General features: G+C 46.5%; 1 protein-coding gene across 4 annotated transcripts in view; it reads left to right on the forward strand.

Annotated features, from left to right (window-relative positions):
* Nucleotides 1–17,691, forward strand: part of CUX2 (cut like homeobox 2) — a 258,224-nt gene that overhangs the window by 149,950 nt on the left and 90,583 nt on the right. For all 4 annotated transcript variants that reach the window (XM_047697621.1, XM_047697624.1, XM_047697622.1 and 1 more), the window contains exons 2-3: nt 8,362–8,472; nt 12,121–12,168. In XM_047697621.1, the coding sequence (XP_047553577.1) occupies nt 8,362–8,472; nt 12,121–12,168 (159 nt within the window). The remainder of the gene's footprint in view (nt 1–8,361; nt 8,473–12,120; nt 12,169–17,691) is intronic.

Below are 17,691 nucleotides of genomic sequence, written 5' to 3' on the forward strand. Positions count from 1 at the left end.
TATTGTATTATTGTTATCACTGCACTGGGAGTTTGCTAAGAAGTGTTGGCGGTCTCACCCACACACCCAGGCCTCGAGGTTTGGCCACATTCCCCTTAATGGGCTCTTTGACCCGAATGTGAACTGTCTGTCACCCCTAGCCCAGCTGATGGAATGCAGTAAAGCTAGCTTGGCAGGGAACTGCTTCTCTTAGGCACCACCCCTTGCCCCAGCCTCGGATAATTGGCCCGATACATCTTGGCATCTGAAATTTACATACGGTGCAGGGAGTGATGGATGGCTCTGGTAACTGGGCTGTCTCTCAGCTGCGGCTCAGTTATCCATCTCGGCAGGCTGCGGAGCCATCCGTCTTGTCTCCTTGTTCATGGCAGGCCAGCATGTGCCCTCCAACCTGGGTCATTCTGCAGCCTCCTCCCGGCGCTGGCCTCGGAGGCCCTTCTGCAGGCGTCACTCCCACCATGCTCCACAGCATCTCCTGAAACCCTTCCACTCAGTGTTCGGCTGAGACTCTGATGGTCAAGCCCTGAACGGCTCTATGGACCAAAGATGCAGAATGAGACATTTGGTATGCACAGAGAGGGTCTCACCTTGCTTCTGCCACAAAGGACTTCTCATGCTTATATCTGCTAAGAGTCATTCATTCACAAATGTTTATTGAGTGCCTACTATGCACTTGGCACTGAGCTAGAACCCCTGGCTACAACTGTGAATGAGAGAGGTACAGTCCCCACCCTAAGGGACTGAAATTCCATTGGAGAGTGTCAACACTGAAGATCCTAGACATTATGCCCATCACTTTACCTACTTGCAATCTGGTTCTCAAGGGATCTTTATAATAAATCTATGGACACAAATTTTTACCTCCATTTTACAGACACAGAAACTAAGGTTGAGTCATTTGTCCAAGGTCACACTGCTAGTGAAGTGTCAAAGCCAAAATTTGGATACAGGTCTGTGGGCTCTAAATTATATCATTATTTCCCAGACAGACAAGGCTCTTTCAGAGTTTCTGACACATAGCATTCATGCATTCATTCATTCATTCATCCATCCATTCATCCATTCATCCTTTCATTCATTCATTCATTCATTGGACCAACAATCATTTCTAGAGTGCATACTATGTATCGGCAACTGTTCTAGGCAGTGAGTATATAGTAAGGTAAAAAGGACCAAAATGTGTCTTGTTCTTGTGGAGTTTTCATTGTCTCAAATAAGATAAGTGAAATACACAGTGTGTTTGATAGTGATACATGTTAAGGAGAATAAAACCAAATACAGGAACAGGGAGACCAGTTAAGGGTTATTGCAATAATCCCATTCCCTCTGCCTGGGATGCCTACCTTCTGTCTGACACACACATCGTTGTGGACCCAGGTCAAATACTCCCATCTTGGTGACCCTTTCCCCCCAGTCACAGTAAGTCACCTTGCTGTCTTTTCCCGTTATACTTTCTTCACACTTTTATACTGTATTTAGGCACACAGTGTTGGAATCGACCTGTCTTCTCCACTGCACTGTGAACTTTTCAAGGACAGGGACCATGTTGGCTGGCTTCTGGATACCTGTACCTGGCACAGAATTGTGGCTCAGTAATTAGTTGGAGGGATGATTGGATGGGGGTGGGTGGATGGATGGATGATTAATTAGATGGATTATGGATGGATGAGTGGTAAGTGGATAGGTGATTGGACGGGTGTGGGATAAAGGGCTTCCATCCTAGGTAACACCTTACTGGGTACTGGCAGCCCTTGCCCAAGTTGGGCACCACATAGTGATTCATTAGAAGGGGTAGGTAAAACTCTACCTCTCCCTTGCCCCATCAGTTTCCATAACCCCTCAGAGGCAAGACAGAAGATATATTAGGGTTTCATTCTTCCAAGCATGCTCTGGAGATCATGTCTTCACATGGTGGCCTTTGTCCCCTTCTACCAGAATTATTTTATGCCCTACCTTGTCTACCTTGGTTTCTGAGCTCTTAGAGAATACAGGCTGTATCTGATTCATTATGGCCCTCCCCCTTATCTAATGCCTAGCACACTGGAGACCATGGATGGGTGGATGGACAGGTGAATGGATGGATGAGGGTCCATCATCTCTGGCTGGATCTCCCTACAGTAAAGAGAAAGCAGAATTCCATGTGTGTGTTTGGGGAAGTTGGTGACAGCTCATCCTGGTTTTCCAGGCCTGACCTAGAATCTCAACCATCACTCTGGCCACATATCCTTATAGGAGGTAATATACATACAGTACTTAGTACACTCCATAAATATTAGCATAAATATACTAATAGTAACTCAGAAATGTTAGCTATGAGCTTTTATTTTCTATAGGGAACTTCTTTCTGTGTAAGATTTCATTTGAAGACAAGGTTCAAGGGCTTTAAAAAATAAAATCTGATGTTTTATCATATATTTCCAAATCGGGCAAATAAATATTTGAAAGGACTAGCAGGAACACAAAAGAGATGCCTGGACTTGGAAGGGAGAGTTTATGCAGCCTTCCTGGAAGAGGGGACATTTAAGTTGAGACAAAAGGATGAATAAGATCATTCACAAAGAAAGAATGAAATCAGCCAGGCTGAGGGAATGAAGTGTGGAGCCATACAGTTGGGAGACCCTGCTGCATTTGGATTCCTGCAAAGAATTCAGTCTGGCTGGGAAGGAGAGGAGGAGAGGGGAAGATGGGAGGAGCTGACAGGGACCCAGTGACACCTGAGGTCCTCACTTCCTTAAGCCCGATCCCCAACAAAAACTGCATTCTTTTTAGAAAGTGTCTTTTTAGAGTTGGTTTTGGGGGGACATGTCTGAATCCCCCAAAAGTGCGGTTGTCTTTGGAGCTGATTGTCTTTGAAGCTGACACATTGTATGTGCTTGTCCCCCCAGGACATATGACGGGGGGACTGACATACATATACATAACTTGGGTTGTGTCTTAATGTGTTTCTCCTGTGAGAACATAGCCATCTAGCCCGAAGTTTTGTATGTAGTTGACACTTTAGGGTCACGTGTTGAATTTCAAAAGCAACTCTTTTTTTTTTTTTTTTTTAAGATTTTATTTATTTATTTGACAGAGAGAGATCACAAGCAGATGGAGAGGCAGGCAGAGAAAGAGAGAGAGGGAAGCAGGCTCCCTGCTGAGCAGAGAGCCCGATGCGGGCCTCGATCCCAGGACCCTGAGATCATGACCTGAGCAGCGGCTTAACCCACTGAGCCACCCAGGCGCCCCAAAAGCAACTCTTGTAAGATTCCCCTTCCCTCCTGCTTGCGAGGCACAGTTTAGCTCAGAATGTTCCACCTGCCTCCCTGGAGATAATTCACAGTATTCCTTCCCCACCTAAGACCCACCCTTCTCCCTGAGCAAATCCAATCTGTTAAACAGCTGTGTGACTTGAGCAGGTAGTCTAGGCTGTCTGTGTTCTCAGTTTCCTCATCTTTAAAATGCAGAATCAGATTCAGGTAATTTTGAAGTGTGGGACATACACTGACGGCTGGACATGAGATGATTGTAAGCAGTCGTAGACCAGGCTTTAGAGGGATCTACTCATGCCAGCAGGAATATGTATTCCTTCTCAGTGCTCTTCCATTCCTTCTAACAAGAAGAAAGTCTGTCTGGTGCTACACTACCTTTAACATCTCTCTAGCATTTGGTAACTAACCTCCTTTTATAACAAAGACACATAGCAGTGCTTTGTTTTATTGGTAGTTTATTTCAATGGCTGCCATCTGTTTATGACCTGGGATTCTCTAGTGATTAAAAAATAAAAGGTGTCCTTTTCAAATGTACTTACTTAGGTCAAAAAGAAGAGGGGAGGTTTATTATGAAGGTCAAGAACAGGCAAACTTAATCTATGATGCTAGGGTCAGAATAATGGCTACCTTTAGGATGTATTCACAAGGAGACACAAGGGAGCCTCTAAGATGCTAGGAACACGAACATTCTATATCTTGATCTGGGCAATGGTTGCAAGGGTGTAAAAATTCAGTCTTAAAATTGAGCTTAAAGCTATACATGTCTTAAAAAGAAAGAAATAGGAGTCAATTTGAAGATAAATATTAAATAGTAATTCATGTGGTATATTAATATGGCAAAATGCATGCCAGAGGGGTGTGTGTGGTTGAAGTTTGAACAATGATGGACTGGGTGACCCAAGTTTCCTTCTGGTTCATACGTTCTGAGACTGAATGCTTTGGAGGTCTAAGTCTCAAGGCTGCCCAGTACACTGATGGCAGATCCTCTCAGAGCTCGGGGCACTTGCTGGGCAGTGGGCACTTACGGTGGGGAAGTAGCAGGACTGTAGAGCCCATCTTCCCACAGAAGAGCCCTTCCATCCCACCCCAGCTTCTTCCTGCTGCTCCTGGTCCTGGGTGCAGCTCAATCCCAGCTTCCTTTTTCTCTGTGCATTGGCCCGAGCCTCAGCTGCATCCATCATCTGCTTCAAGCTCATTAAAATTATTTCTTTTTAGTTGCAAATGGGCTGTTTATGATGATCATTATTTGAATGGTCTGCGCTGGGCTCCGGGCTGTCTGTCTGCTGCTGATGGCAGGTTAATCAGATGAGTCTCCTCCCGGCCTGGGCCTGGTCCAAAGTCTGGGGCTGTGTTAATCATGGCTCCCCTAGGGCTGGGGGCTGAGGGCCAGGGTGGGAGAGGAATGGAGTTCTGCTTGATCATCAAAGGAGGGCCTTGCTAGTCATGTATGTGTGTAGTGGCTCAGACATTCATTTCTAAAACTCTGCTTCTAAAACTCAGCTTCAAACCGGTACTGGCTTATGTTTATGAGAGTTTTTTCCATTCCTTCAAAATAAATACAGTGCTGGGAGCTTTTTTATTTTAAGTGTTTTTTTTTAATTTTTTTTAAGATTGTATTTATTAATTTGACAGAGAGAGAGACAATGAGAAAGGGAACACAAGCAGGGGGAGTGGGAGAGGGGGAAGCAGGCCTCCCGGTGAGCAGGGAGCCCAATGCGGGGCTTGATCCCAGGACCCTGGGGAAATGACCTGAGCCAAAGGCAGATGCTTAAAAATTAAGCCACCCAGGCACCGTATATTTTATTTTCTTAAGTAGGCTTCTCACCCAGTGTTCAGTTCCACAACCCTGAGATCAAGACCTGAGCTGAGATCAAGTCAGACACCCAACTGACTGAGCCACCCAGGCACCCCAGGCATATTTATTTTAAAAGACTCTCATTGATTCTGTTGTTGGCCCTTTGCTTTGTTAGTGTTCAAATGCCCTATCTTTTAGGATGAGTGGGAGTGGTTTTTAATGTTTTTCTTTGATGCAGTAAAACTTGGCTATACTCTGTTGATCTTCTTCTTTCTTTCTTTGGTGATATTTTTATGGACCTGTGAAACTCAGAACTCTTAGAATCACTGATCTAGTGATGAGACCTGAGATGTTTTCTGAACTCTCAGTTTATCCAAATAACAGAATAATATCAGCCAACATTTATTGAACACTTGGTCCTGTGCTTGATGGTTTATACAATTATAGCATTTAAAACAAACTCCCTGAATATCCCCCAACTAGTGGAAAAGTGGAGCAGAAGTCCTCTGAAGAGCCAGGCATTATAATTTTGCCTTTATTATCCATCAACGAGATAATCCACACCACTATTATTAGAATTGACTGTAACTTATTTCTTAGTTGCTTCGTGAATCCCAAGCAGACACGTTGCTGTACTTATTACATGAGGTGAGGTATGTAAGGAGCTTAGCATGGTACCCGATACGTATAAGCACCCAATGAATGATAATTATGATTATTATTTACTATTACTGTTATTGATGATACTGTTTTTAGTGAGCTGACCATAGAAATGTGACAAGAATTTAGTGTTGAAGGATGAGCATTAGAAGTAGGCAAAGTTGAGAAGAACATAGACATTGTTTGCTCTTCTCTGGCTCAATAGGAAAGACACCATGAGTGGGGCTTAAGTAGCCTTGGGGCTGGGGGTCTGCCAACATTCCCCAGCCTGGTGTTGCCTCTGCTGTGGCTTCAGTGTGGATGCAGCAGACAGATTTATACCCACCAGCACCCTGGGAGGTTCTGGTGAAGGGATTCAGTCACACAGCATAATTGTCTGGTACAACACTTCAAGTCATTGGACTTATCCTGCTGTGAAATTTCCTCTCAGGGACTGGGTTTGCTGTTTTAACTGAGGAGTCCAAGTCCAACACCAACCAGGTATATCATTTGCTGTGGTGTGGGGAAGGACAGTGTCCCAGAGATTAGAACATAATGTCAGAAACTTGATAATCCAAAACCACATCATGTCCACCCAAGTCCCAGTTCTGCTTGTTCTGCAGCAACGTAAAAATCACATCTTTGTCTCCAAGACAGATGAGAAAAACTAAGGGAACCTGTGAGCATTTTATCACAACTCACATTGATCATGACACTCCAGTTCCTTCTCTCCTGCCAAGTGAGGTTCTGTCCACCTGGCTGCACCACCTGGTTGAATTTTATCTATCTTTGATCAGTCCTTTTGCTGCAGACTTCTTCCTAGTCACTCAATATTTTGGTTGTGGTCGATTGTAGTGTCTTTATTGGAAACTCTGATTATTTTTAAATGATAAATCTAAAGTGGCCTTTTTTCTTCTGTCACTCTGGTGGACTGTCAGAAACTGTTTCTGTCTCTCCTCTCTAATGATACCTTCTTCTTTACCCGGCTTAAAATTCCATTGAGCATTTGTACCGCCAGCTCCTGCACCTTCAAGTCGGTGTGTCTAGTGCTGTGGTATAGAATTGACTTCAGCACCTTGGAGAGCACCACACCGCTGAAGCCCTCTATTTCACTACTTTCATGACTTGGCCTTCTCTCTTCTAGTCCCGTGGTTCTCCAAGAGGTTAGACATTTCTCCAGATATAGAAGTTCCCTTGCCAGTTTCTCCCTAAGGCACCCTAGGCAAAGACACTTCTACTGGGCTTAGGATAGGCTCTCCTGCCTCTGATGGGTATGAGGTTTATGGTGCTACGGTGAACTGCTATAGAGCAGATTTACCGACTCAGACATGATATAAGACAATTACCATGCATTTCGTCTCTTACAGGGAAAAGGATTTGCAGCGGGTTAATAGTACTTTTATTTCATTATCTAATGGTAAAAGTGTTTCATTGTGTGTGCAAGATGAATGCGTATTAGCGATGACAAATGGGGTCTTTCAACACGGTGCCGGGCCTCATCATACATATGTTAGATTAAAGAGTTCACCCTAGAAATACACTCTTGCATCTGCGTGTGTGTTTTTAATAAATCTGATTGCAGAAATTTATTGCATCACCGGATTTAGGAAATTATGGGGCTTGATTGCTGCAAATATAATCGGGTGATATATACAGAAATGCTCCTCGAGTTATGGTCCAGAAAAAAAGCCCATCTCGGGATGGTGCAAGAAAGCAGCAGACCACATAAACAGAGCATTTCTTGAATTATGCAAATGAAACCCATGACAACTCATGGTGAATTGTACTCCCCTTGTGAGACTGCCACCATTAAAGCGAAGAAAGCCAAGAGAGGGGTGATCAAATATACATGTACAACCAGCAGACGCTGTCTGTGATGTGTGTGAGCTGGAGCGGCCCCCCCTTCCATCCCTCACTCTTTTTTTTTCCCCCTCGACGGTACGTCCTGTAAAAACCTGGTCTGGCGCCTTCATTGCACATAAGCAGGCAAGGCACCTTCCAATCCATTTCTTCTGAATCCAGGAGTCTTCAGTGAAATATTTCTTATACTTGAAGTGAACCTTAAATGATTTACTGCAGGATACACAAAAAGGTCAGCTTGCTTCTTATTGGCACCTTCATTTTTCCAAAATCTACTGAAATTAAAAAGCCATCTATATCTTAAAAGGCGTATTTATGAACCCTTAAGTGTAAGTAAGTCATAGTTGGAACAGTTCCCACCTCTGATATATGAAAGCTGTCGACAGCACTTTCTTACACTATAATATGCCCATACAATATGCCGCACTTTACTATTTTGACACGGTTTGGAGATGTTTTCTACAGTTACTGACAAGCTTATGCCATCACTCCTTTGGAAATTTAAGAGGTGGGGCAGAGGGGTGGGGGAGAGAGTAAAAAAAAAAAAAAAAAAAAACTCCACCCAACTTTATGGGAGATTATTGATCTTCCGATGAGCAAAAAAAGCTGTCCTGGATTTTTTTCAGTTGCATCCCGTTTTGTAAATTATTCATTTGTGCCAGGAGTCAATATCCTGTCTTTTCTCAGCTTTGTAAGTTAAGAAAACTTGTTCAGAATGCTGTTTTGTACAATGATGAAAAAGGAAAAGGAGGGGAAAAAATCTTTCTCTTTTCTCTCTCTCTCTCTCCCCCCCCCCTTTTTTTTATATTGTTTCAGAAGGAGCTTAATTCCGTCGCTTCCGAGCTGTCTGCACGGCAGGAGGAGAGTGAACATTCTCATAAACATTTAATTGAACTCCGCCGGGAATTTAAGAAAAATGTACCTGAGGTACAGTATATTTGCTGTTATAGAATTAACTCAGTAGGAATGCAGATTTTTCTCTGTTCAAACTGTATTTTGGAAACTGTAGACGTAAGTGACTAACAAGAAAAGAAGCTAATTAGCCACAAAGAGACATTACAGCCCCCAACCTTTGGGTGTTTCTTGGTATAGTGGCGCTCAGTGGTGCTATCTAAAGTGAGGGCAGGACGCTTCTCCTTTGAAGTCATTGTTTCTACAGGCTCCCTAAAATATCCACTGCCCCCCGATATTCATCTCTAGTCAAATGCTTGGCCTTGACAGCAAAGACAGTTTGTCTAGGGTTTGTGATCTTATTTTCCTTTTCCATTGGTGTCGGGGAAGGACAGCTCTAGGCTCCTCCACCCTCTCTGGGCCTTCCCTCAGTCTCCCCTAAAACACCTCCCGCTGCCATAAAGAGGCCTCCTTCTTCCCCTTCACTTCTTGCTTTGCAGCTCCAGCCACCAGCTCTGACTTTCCCAGCTGCCATGAGGGTGGTCCAGACAGATCAGTCCTGTCCCCTTACCCCCATAACATAAGGGCCTCCCAACGGAAGAGACTAGAATGGGCATGTTTTTGTTCTTTACAGGAGCGAATGTGTTAATTCCTTTACTTTCTCTATCAGGCCCCCTGTTGCTGCTCAGATCTTAAAAAAAAAAAAAAATGAAATAAACACCAAGAGGAATAATAAAGCCTTCTGATTCCATGTAATATTATCAAGGATGTGACACATCAGAGCCACTGGGTAACAGAGACCCTGGCTGCCCCCAAAACCAACTTTGCTTCTCTGTGGTCAGCAGAGGTTAATAGTCGACCTCTCTGTCCTAACCTACTCGGGAGGCCCTGATCTTGGAGGAGGGTGGGGCAGCATCTGGCATTCTGAAAGTATCAGATGTTGATTCCACTCTGCCTATTAGAATCACCCAGGGGTCCTGCTGCCCTCTTCCTGATAGAGGAGGAGGCCATGGAAAGATGGAGAAGAGGCAGGCCAACCCAGGTATTGGGCTACATGAGCACAGAGGGGTCGTCTTCTAGCTGTGAAATTCTCCTCACAAGTTATGAGTATCTTCGGTTCTTCAAGGCAAGAGAGGGAAGCGGACTATAGCTAGAACTTGCCCATGGAGCAAGTATGGAAGGAATCCTAGGTTTGAGAGGTGAGGGAGGGTACACCTGGAGAAGGAGCAAGAGTCTCAGGTCCAAGTGTCTCCCATGTCACACCTTCAAAAAGGCCAGTTCAAGTCCTGGGCTTGACTCCCCAAGCTAAGAAGGCATAGGTGATGGTGAGCACCCTTTGCTTCCTTCTTGGAACAGAGAACAATTTGGTATTTAAGCTGATTTTCTGCCCAGAAAGAGGGTGCCAGAAGCTTGGCCTCTGACTCTCCATTCTGTAGGAAGCGCAGATGAAGCAGCCCTAGATCTTCCCAGACCTACGTGCCCTCACTCTGGTCAGCACAGATTCTCCATCTCATCCTCCTCCCCCAGACCACATGGGAGCCCCCAGGTGATGAGGGAAATCCAGGCCAGGTTTTAAGCCTCTGAGTTCAGCTTACATAATTTTAATACTGCATAATTATGCAATTATGTAATTAGGAGGAATAAGTTTCCATTCCTATTATAGTCGCGCCTCTGAAAATTCTCTTTTTTGGAACTAGTCTCTCCTGATTGGGAGAGTCATGCCAAGGCTTTATTTAAGAACATCATCTGGCTGGTGCCCAACTCACCTCCTGCTGGCGCCTATGCTCAGCTTCCTTCCCAGGGGTGAAGCATACAGGACAGGGGGCTTCTAGAAATGGTCAGCATTGGCCCGAAGTCCTGCCAACCCACCCCCCACCCCCACCTCAGGCCCTCAGATTTGGATTCCCTTGAGTGTGGCATTATGCAGATAGCTTATTTGGGTTGTCTGTTGACCTGCATCCAAATTCCAGCTGAGCCACTCCCTCATTGGTGGACTTGAGCAAGCCAGCCTATCTCGGGACCTTGGTCTCCCCTTTCGGAAAATCAGGGGACAAGAGAGATGATTTCTGAGGCCCCTTCCAGCTGTAACATTTCCTGAACTTGGACCAGAGGTTTAACCTGACGATACGTTTTATTTGGTCTGTAAAGTCATTTGGGTTTTACAGTAAGTTACCAACATTTGGCATCTCAGTAGATTTCACCCAAAACCCCAGATTTCCAGTATCTGGTCGCACAGGGGCTCGATGCCCACATGGTGGTCACCAGCTAGAGCTGAGCAGCTGCTACCTCCATTACACGGTGCTTGGGGCTCTCCCGATCCTTGCCTCCCAGCCTGCCTCCCGCATGTCCATTCCCTGCACCCCGGACTCTGTGAGCATTTGAGTTCACAACCTGGGACCTGGGTTTTCCTGCATTTCCTTTTCCATGGCTCAGTCCATGCACTCATAGCTCCTTGTGATCAAATCCACTAGATTGGCACGCTCTCCCTATGTCCCCCCTGAAGATCCCAAACATACCATCAGTATATCACCAGCTCCAAGGAGCCCTGGGGGACACTAATCAGTGAGGAGGGGTACCCAGGACCCAGAGGCGGGATCATTTTCAGGGACAGAAACACAACCTTATCTTGTAATTAAGGGATTTATTCTTTACCTGAACATATGTATTCTTGTGCCCACGTCTTCCTTCCCTGCTTCTCTCTACTGTCCCCTCTCCCCACGCTCTGGAGCCCCTCTCAACTCCTCCTTCCGCAGGGGTCTCTTGTGGGACGTGACTGACAGCAGTCATGGAGTCACCCGTGGGTCTCAGGAAACTGAAGCATTTAGGGTTGGAATCTTGGTGACACTAGGTTCTAAAAGGCCTCCCTCTTGCAGTGCTGGGGAGAACTCACAGGAGCCAACCAAGGGAGCCCTTGGGGCTGAGAACCTCATGGTCACTTGTGAAAGGCAGGAAGTTAGGGTCCAGAAACAGGAGACTCCCTTCTGAAGACAGCCCACTACCACAGAGTTTATCAAACATTTACAGAGCCCCTCCTCTGAGCTGGGCACCGGGGGGGCCAGAAACCGCACGTTCTGGAGAAGAAAGAGAGACAAGTACAGAAGTGATGTTGCTAAAATGTAAAATGGAGTCTTTGCCAGAGAAGGGCAGTTGGGTGGGGAAGCAGACAGAGATGGCCACCTGAAGGAAACAGCCCTGAGCAAACGTTTGAAGGACAGAAGGTTTTTATGAAGGGACTTTGGTGACATGCTGCTGGGTCTGGAGAGTCGAGCCCACCTCTTCAGCAAGTGTCAGTTGCAGAATGCACCACTAGTCCCGTGAGCGCTTTGTGTAAAAAAACATTCCCTGGTCAGATCTGTTTGGGAAGTACTCCTTCCTTCCCCACTCTTCCAGAAGTTTCCAATGTGCATTATATGAAAGGCTCCAAAAAGTCCTGCAGGGAAGAAACTTGATGTTGAACTTTATTTCCTAGGCTGATTTGGCTTGGCACCCTATGTGTGTGTACACGTGCGTGTGTCTGTGTGTAGGTGTATATATGAGAAACCCTGAGGAAATCCCATGGAGCACACGTCCCACGGGATACCTTTGGGCAGTGCTGGCCTGGGGGACAACAGTGCATTGCAAGCAAGGGCCACGGGGGTATCCCACCTGGCACTGTGGTGAACTCTTCGCTGATCTCTTTTTCAGGAAATCAGAGAGATGGTGGCTCCTGTATTAAAAAGCTTCCAAGCTGAGGTAAGACCCAAGGCCCATGGCATGCCACAGAAACATTCCCTGCTTCCCTTTCCTGTCCCCCCTGGAGTTGCCAGAGGAAGCCAGCAGCCTCTGGCAGCTTGGGAGAAACCTGCCCATCCCCACTGCAAACTCCACCCCATTCTTTCCAGATCAGCCAGTGGTGACATGATGAGAACGGGTTCTCTGTTCTATTGGATGGGATTCTGTGTCTGGTCCCAAGAATCTCCCTCTCCCTGGACTTTGTCCAGCCTTATAGCAGCTCTGCTATATGCAGTTTCTGTGACCTTGAACAAACCACCTCACCTTCTAGGTTTGGTTTCCCATTTTTAAAATCAAGAGGTTTGAAGTCGGTGACCTTTGCTGTCCCCTGGCATTCTGCTTGGCTTTGATTCTCTAAAGTGGTCTTGCAGAGAAGCCCAAGTAGTCACCAGCCCACCCTGAAATCCTCTCTACTGACCCACCATCTGAGTATAAAACCAACCCTATTGACGTTCTCTCCTGACAACGCATCGGTCCCGATTTCCTTCGGCGGTAGCTGGGCTGTCTTCAGCCGGTTATTTCTCCGGCCTTCTGGAGCTCTGTCACGGGGCTGAACCTCCCCCACTCCTCTTGGCTTGACTTTGCGACCAGGATTCTGAAAATGTCCGCTTGTCCTGCTGGCAAGGGAGGCAGGCGGGGAAGAGAATGGAGTTACACTGAGGCAGGGTAGTGGAAGGGGAAGCCATTTGTCAAATGTTCCATCTTCAGGGGGGCTCTTCTCAGTCTCCCTGGATTCAGGCAGGACCTGGGAAGGATTGGCCCTTCTCCGAGCTCTCCGGTGGAGATGCGTTTTAAGTCTGTCGTCCGCCAAGCGCCACATTACTTTAAATCTGTCTCTTTGGAACCGCGTAAGCACATAAGGCAATATTAAAGTAAACAATAACTAGATTTACACAAATGTCGCTGATTTCCATATTTTTCATCCCTTCATTTTATTACTCAGTTGACTGATGTGCTTATTTATTTATAGGGCCATCCAGTATTGATTCATTTGGTTGTGTGAGGTGCCTGATCTGAAAGGGGACGGCAGCGGGCTGGGGCGGGAGCTGGGGGGACATACCAGAAAGACCAATATTGTTGGGAATTTGTTGTCATGGCTTTGTGTTTTTAAAAAAGAGGTTCCCATCTGCCAGGCCCTGGTCCCATGAGGGGCTCTCAGCACACAAGCCCTCTCAGGCAGCTGATCCCTCAGGGCAGCCCAGAGATAGGCACCGAGCGTCACTTTATCAGCTGTGCCCTTGCTTCGGCTGGTATGGACAGAGCTTCTCTTAGCCACTTAAAGCCTCAGTTTCCCTTTCTGTTCATGGGAATAAAGACACCCCCGATCTTTTCTGTGTTGTTTAAGAACTGAGAAATAATGCAATGCCTGGCACACAGAGAGCTGCCAGGCAGTAAAGAGCAGACTCCAGATCCAACCTGGGTTTGAACCCTGCCTCTGCCGGTTCCTCACTGTTTGACCATAGACAAGTTCCTTAGCCTCTCTGTGACTTTGTCTTCTTATCTGTAAAACTGGGTAATAATTCTATCTCCTTCATAGGGTCATGGCTGAGGAAGAGCAAAGTGCTTAGAGCATTGCTTTATTTTAGTGGTCCTGGTTATTTTATTATTCCTGTTATCCATCACCTCCAGTGCCTCTGCTAGTCTTGGGCTGGAATCTACCTCTTTCCTGAGTATGTGTTCAAGGCTTTTCTCCAAAAGAGGGGGCTTGCTATCCCTGAAGGAAACAGCCGTGACTTACATCACCTTTTCAATAGGAGAAAGAGTTCGGTGTTAACGTTTGGATAATGATCCAGAGAATACCCCAGTGCCACGTGGCAGAAAGCTCGTGCAAATCAGACTGAGACCGGCCCGGCCTGAATCTCAGTCCTGCTGCTTAGTTATGTGGCTGGGGAGAGGTTCCTTAACCTCTCTGAGCTTCAGCTTTTCTCCTCTGACAAATGAAGTTAGCAGTAAGGATTCAAAGAACGAAGGGTAGAGGCAGTTGACACAGTGTCTGGCACACAGCTGGTATTCAGTAACTCACTGAGAGAGAGAAAGTTTTAGTGGGTCCGAAAGGGAAGACGAAGCTGAATTCTCATTTCCAAATCTATGTGGCATGTTGAATTCGCACTGTTTTAATAGCTGAGGATCTCCAAATAACTTCGTTAATTTTCTTAAGAGGGCTTTCCATCGTCCCTTTAATGTACCAAAAAGACTACATTTGTCTGGAGTTTTATTCCTGAAACCCCTGCTTTCCTGATGATGTATTGACTAATCCGTCGCAGCTGCCAGGTCCCTCCCCGTGCCTCAGGGGAGAAACGGCGCCAAAGAAAGGTGTTAATAAAAAGCATCTTCTTCGTCCAGAACAAACTGCTCACGCACAAGCCGTTTATAATCCAAATTTGATTTTCATTTTAATTTTTTTAATGAGGGTTCATCCTTTATGCCGCTTCCCTCTCGCGATCCACCAGGCTCCAGGCTCAGAGCTGAGGATTCCCAAGTGGGCATTAATCACCTCCCAGGAATATTCCCTGAGGCAAACACCGTCTCAAGTCACATAAAGTAGCCCATAAAACGCCAGGGCTGAATATCGTACCTTGTCATTGCTTCTTCCCCAGTGTGAGCCTCTTGTTGAAATATAACATGTTCAAGTTCATTCCTTAATTTCACTTCACCGGCCGTGGCGTATAAAGAATCTGGGCATCCTCTTTATCTCTTCATTCTGTATGTGTGTGGCCTTTTTTTTCTTTCTCGTGTGTATGTGCGTGTGTGTGTCGCGCACTCACGCTGGCGGGAGGGGTGCGGAGAGGAAGTGAATTTGCCCTGCTGTGAATCAAGGAAGGTTTTTCTCTCTGCCTTGATTGCTTAAAGGACAGTCTTGATTCCCCCTGTTCAGGGAAACAAAGACAGCCAGAGAAGGTGGCTTAATGGAGACAGCTTGAAATGGCCAAAGTTTGAATATCCTTGCGCGCAGAGAAAAGAGCAAGACGAAAGCCCCGCTAATTACAAAAGTTGCTTTATGAAAGATAATTCAAAGCAATAATTTAGCAAACATAATCAAGTCGCACAGATGGGGTTGTTGATGGATGGATTGCAACACGCAATTAGCAGCTCTCGCAGTTACATATCATTAACCCTCCGAGCACAAAAATTATTTTCTCATTATTAGTTGAAAAGGTAAAATTAAGCTGACTAGACAGTAAAGGAACAAACTACAATTAATTACCTTCATTTATTACAGTCATTATTTTAAACTTATTTTTACTTGGAGAGCGAGATGAAAACATCTAAATTAAAAGTTTTGTTATGCTAAACCAGAGGTGAAACTTTTCTAAGGAGTGTGTGTGCTGGCCCAGCCAGGAAGACAGCAGGGCCACTGCAAGGTTTTTTTTTCTCTCTGCTTCCTTCTTCTTCCACCAGGAAGGGGATGTGGCCTGTGAGATAGAAAACCCTTTGGCGGAGTCAGAGCAGACCCATTAACCACGGCCTGATGGAAACACTGCCGTTTGAGACCCACGGGGGCTGCTGCCTCCTGTGACCCCCCCAGGGTCTGACACCCAGGGTCTGAGTCCCACCCAAACACTAACAAACTTACCTGACGTTGGCAGGTGCCTTCACGTCTCTGAGCCACTGTTTCCTCATGACAGCTCCTAGGATTGCGTGAGTTCAGTGAGATCCTCTGTCAGAGGCTGGCGAGTCATTGGTTCTCATCATGGGGGGGTGTGTTTGGTGGCAGGGAGCCAAGATATGCTCTCTCTGTCCTCTCAGGACCCAAGGGAGTTTGTGCAGCATGACCACCCTCTCAGAGCTTAGAGATGAGACCGAGGTACCACTTATAAGAGACATACTCATCATCTGTTGAATCCCTGCAATCACTTATTCACTCAACAAACCTTTACTTAATCCCTATTGCATACCAGGTAGTGTTCTAGGTGCTGGACACAGTGAAGGTCCTGACCTGGCAGTCAACTAGATGCTTCTTGATGTGGGGGAGGGCAAGTATTTGTGTCAGTCCCAGAAGGGCCGCCTTTCTACTGGGCACCTCACAGGTCCACTTAACAGATACTCCTGGAACCTTTACTATGTGCCAGGCTGCAAGCGAAAGCTGTGGAAGGTCCAGAGATGGTGAGATACCATCGCTGCCCTTAAGGAATGTCACGAGGGGTTCATTCAGTCCCTGTGATCGAAATAATGCCCAGTCATGTCAAGAGCTCATGGGAGGCTTCTTGATTTCCTCCCAGAGCTTCTGCTTCTTTGCTGAACCTCACACACTACCTCCCAGGCCCTGCATAACTGCATTCTGTCTGGCATTCCCCCACAAGAGATGGAGCTTGTGTTTCCATTCTTTGAATCCGCCTGATGGAGGTGACCCTCTGCCAGTAGCAGGTGGAGGCCTTCAGCAGACTGGCAGTGCTGTCTCTTGCCTCTTCCAGCCCCACCTGTATGTAGGCCCTCGGGGATGAGACTCCATATGCAAGAGAAGAGCTGGGAGCACCAAGGCCCCAGCACCAGTCAAGGAGCCATGTTGGCCATCCAGCCCAGTGGAGCCATCAGGCAATGCAGCTGTAGCAGCCACCTGGCTGTGATCGCCTGAGAGATGACAAGAGAACTGCCCAGCTGAGCCCCATCAACCCATAAAAGCATGAGAGATAATAAGAAGTAATTGCTCTGGGCCACTCCATTTTGGGGCGGCTGGTTACACAGCAGTAGATCACCAGAATAGCCAGGATTCGCAGAGCGCCAAATTCTTTCCCCTCTTTCCCCTGATGCTCAGCTCTCTTCTGCTTCTCTCCTCTCCCCTCTCTCTTCCACCTTCTCCTCCCTTTTCTCCTCCCCTCCCTCAGCCTTTTAGCAGATTTCAGCCTACCCAAAACATTTCCCCCAGCACCAAGTTCTTCGGCGTCCATCTCGAGAGCACAGCCCCCCCGCCCCCCGCCCCTCCAATTCCAGAGGGAGAGGGCCGGTTGCTCCCAGAGCAAAGTGCCTGATGTTGCCCTGCAGATGCCCAGGTGGGGAGTGTCAACAGTTGGAAGATTTTGTCTCTTCTCCTTTGTGTTTCTTCTGATGGGATTGAGGTACAACTCTGAGACAAACCCCAATGGCTAAAGGAGTCTAGAGCAGACCCAGTGGAAGGTTTGTGTATGGAGGAGCAGAGAGGTAGTGTTGAAATAGAGATTTGCAAGAAAGCAAAAGATGGAGTCTCCCTGCCTCCCCTGCAGCTCATGTAGGTGGCAAAGCAGAGCACTGTGACCTCCAGCTTGATGGCTCTGCCTCTGTGGATATTTGTTGGGTGAGTGGACAATTTAGTCAATCAAGGAGCAAGTAAATATGTTTAACTATAGTCCGGTCAGATATCCTCTACTATGTCATCTCTGAAGTGGGATGGGGACGCTTGTCCCCCAATTCACATGGGATCAGGGGTGCCACAATGGTCAGAGATATAAGATATTATGACCTGCTGTAGTTCGAAGCTTTCCAGAACCTTCCCTGCAGGCCTCACCAAGG

The sequence above is a fragment of the Lutra lutra genome, chromosome 12, assembly GCF_902655055.1.
Source record: "Lutra lutra chromosome 12, mLutLut1.2, whole genome shotgun sequence".
Lineage (NCBI taxonomy): Eukaryota > Metazoa > Chordata > Mammalia > Carnivora > Mustelidae > Lutra > Lutra lutra.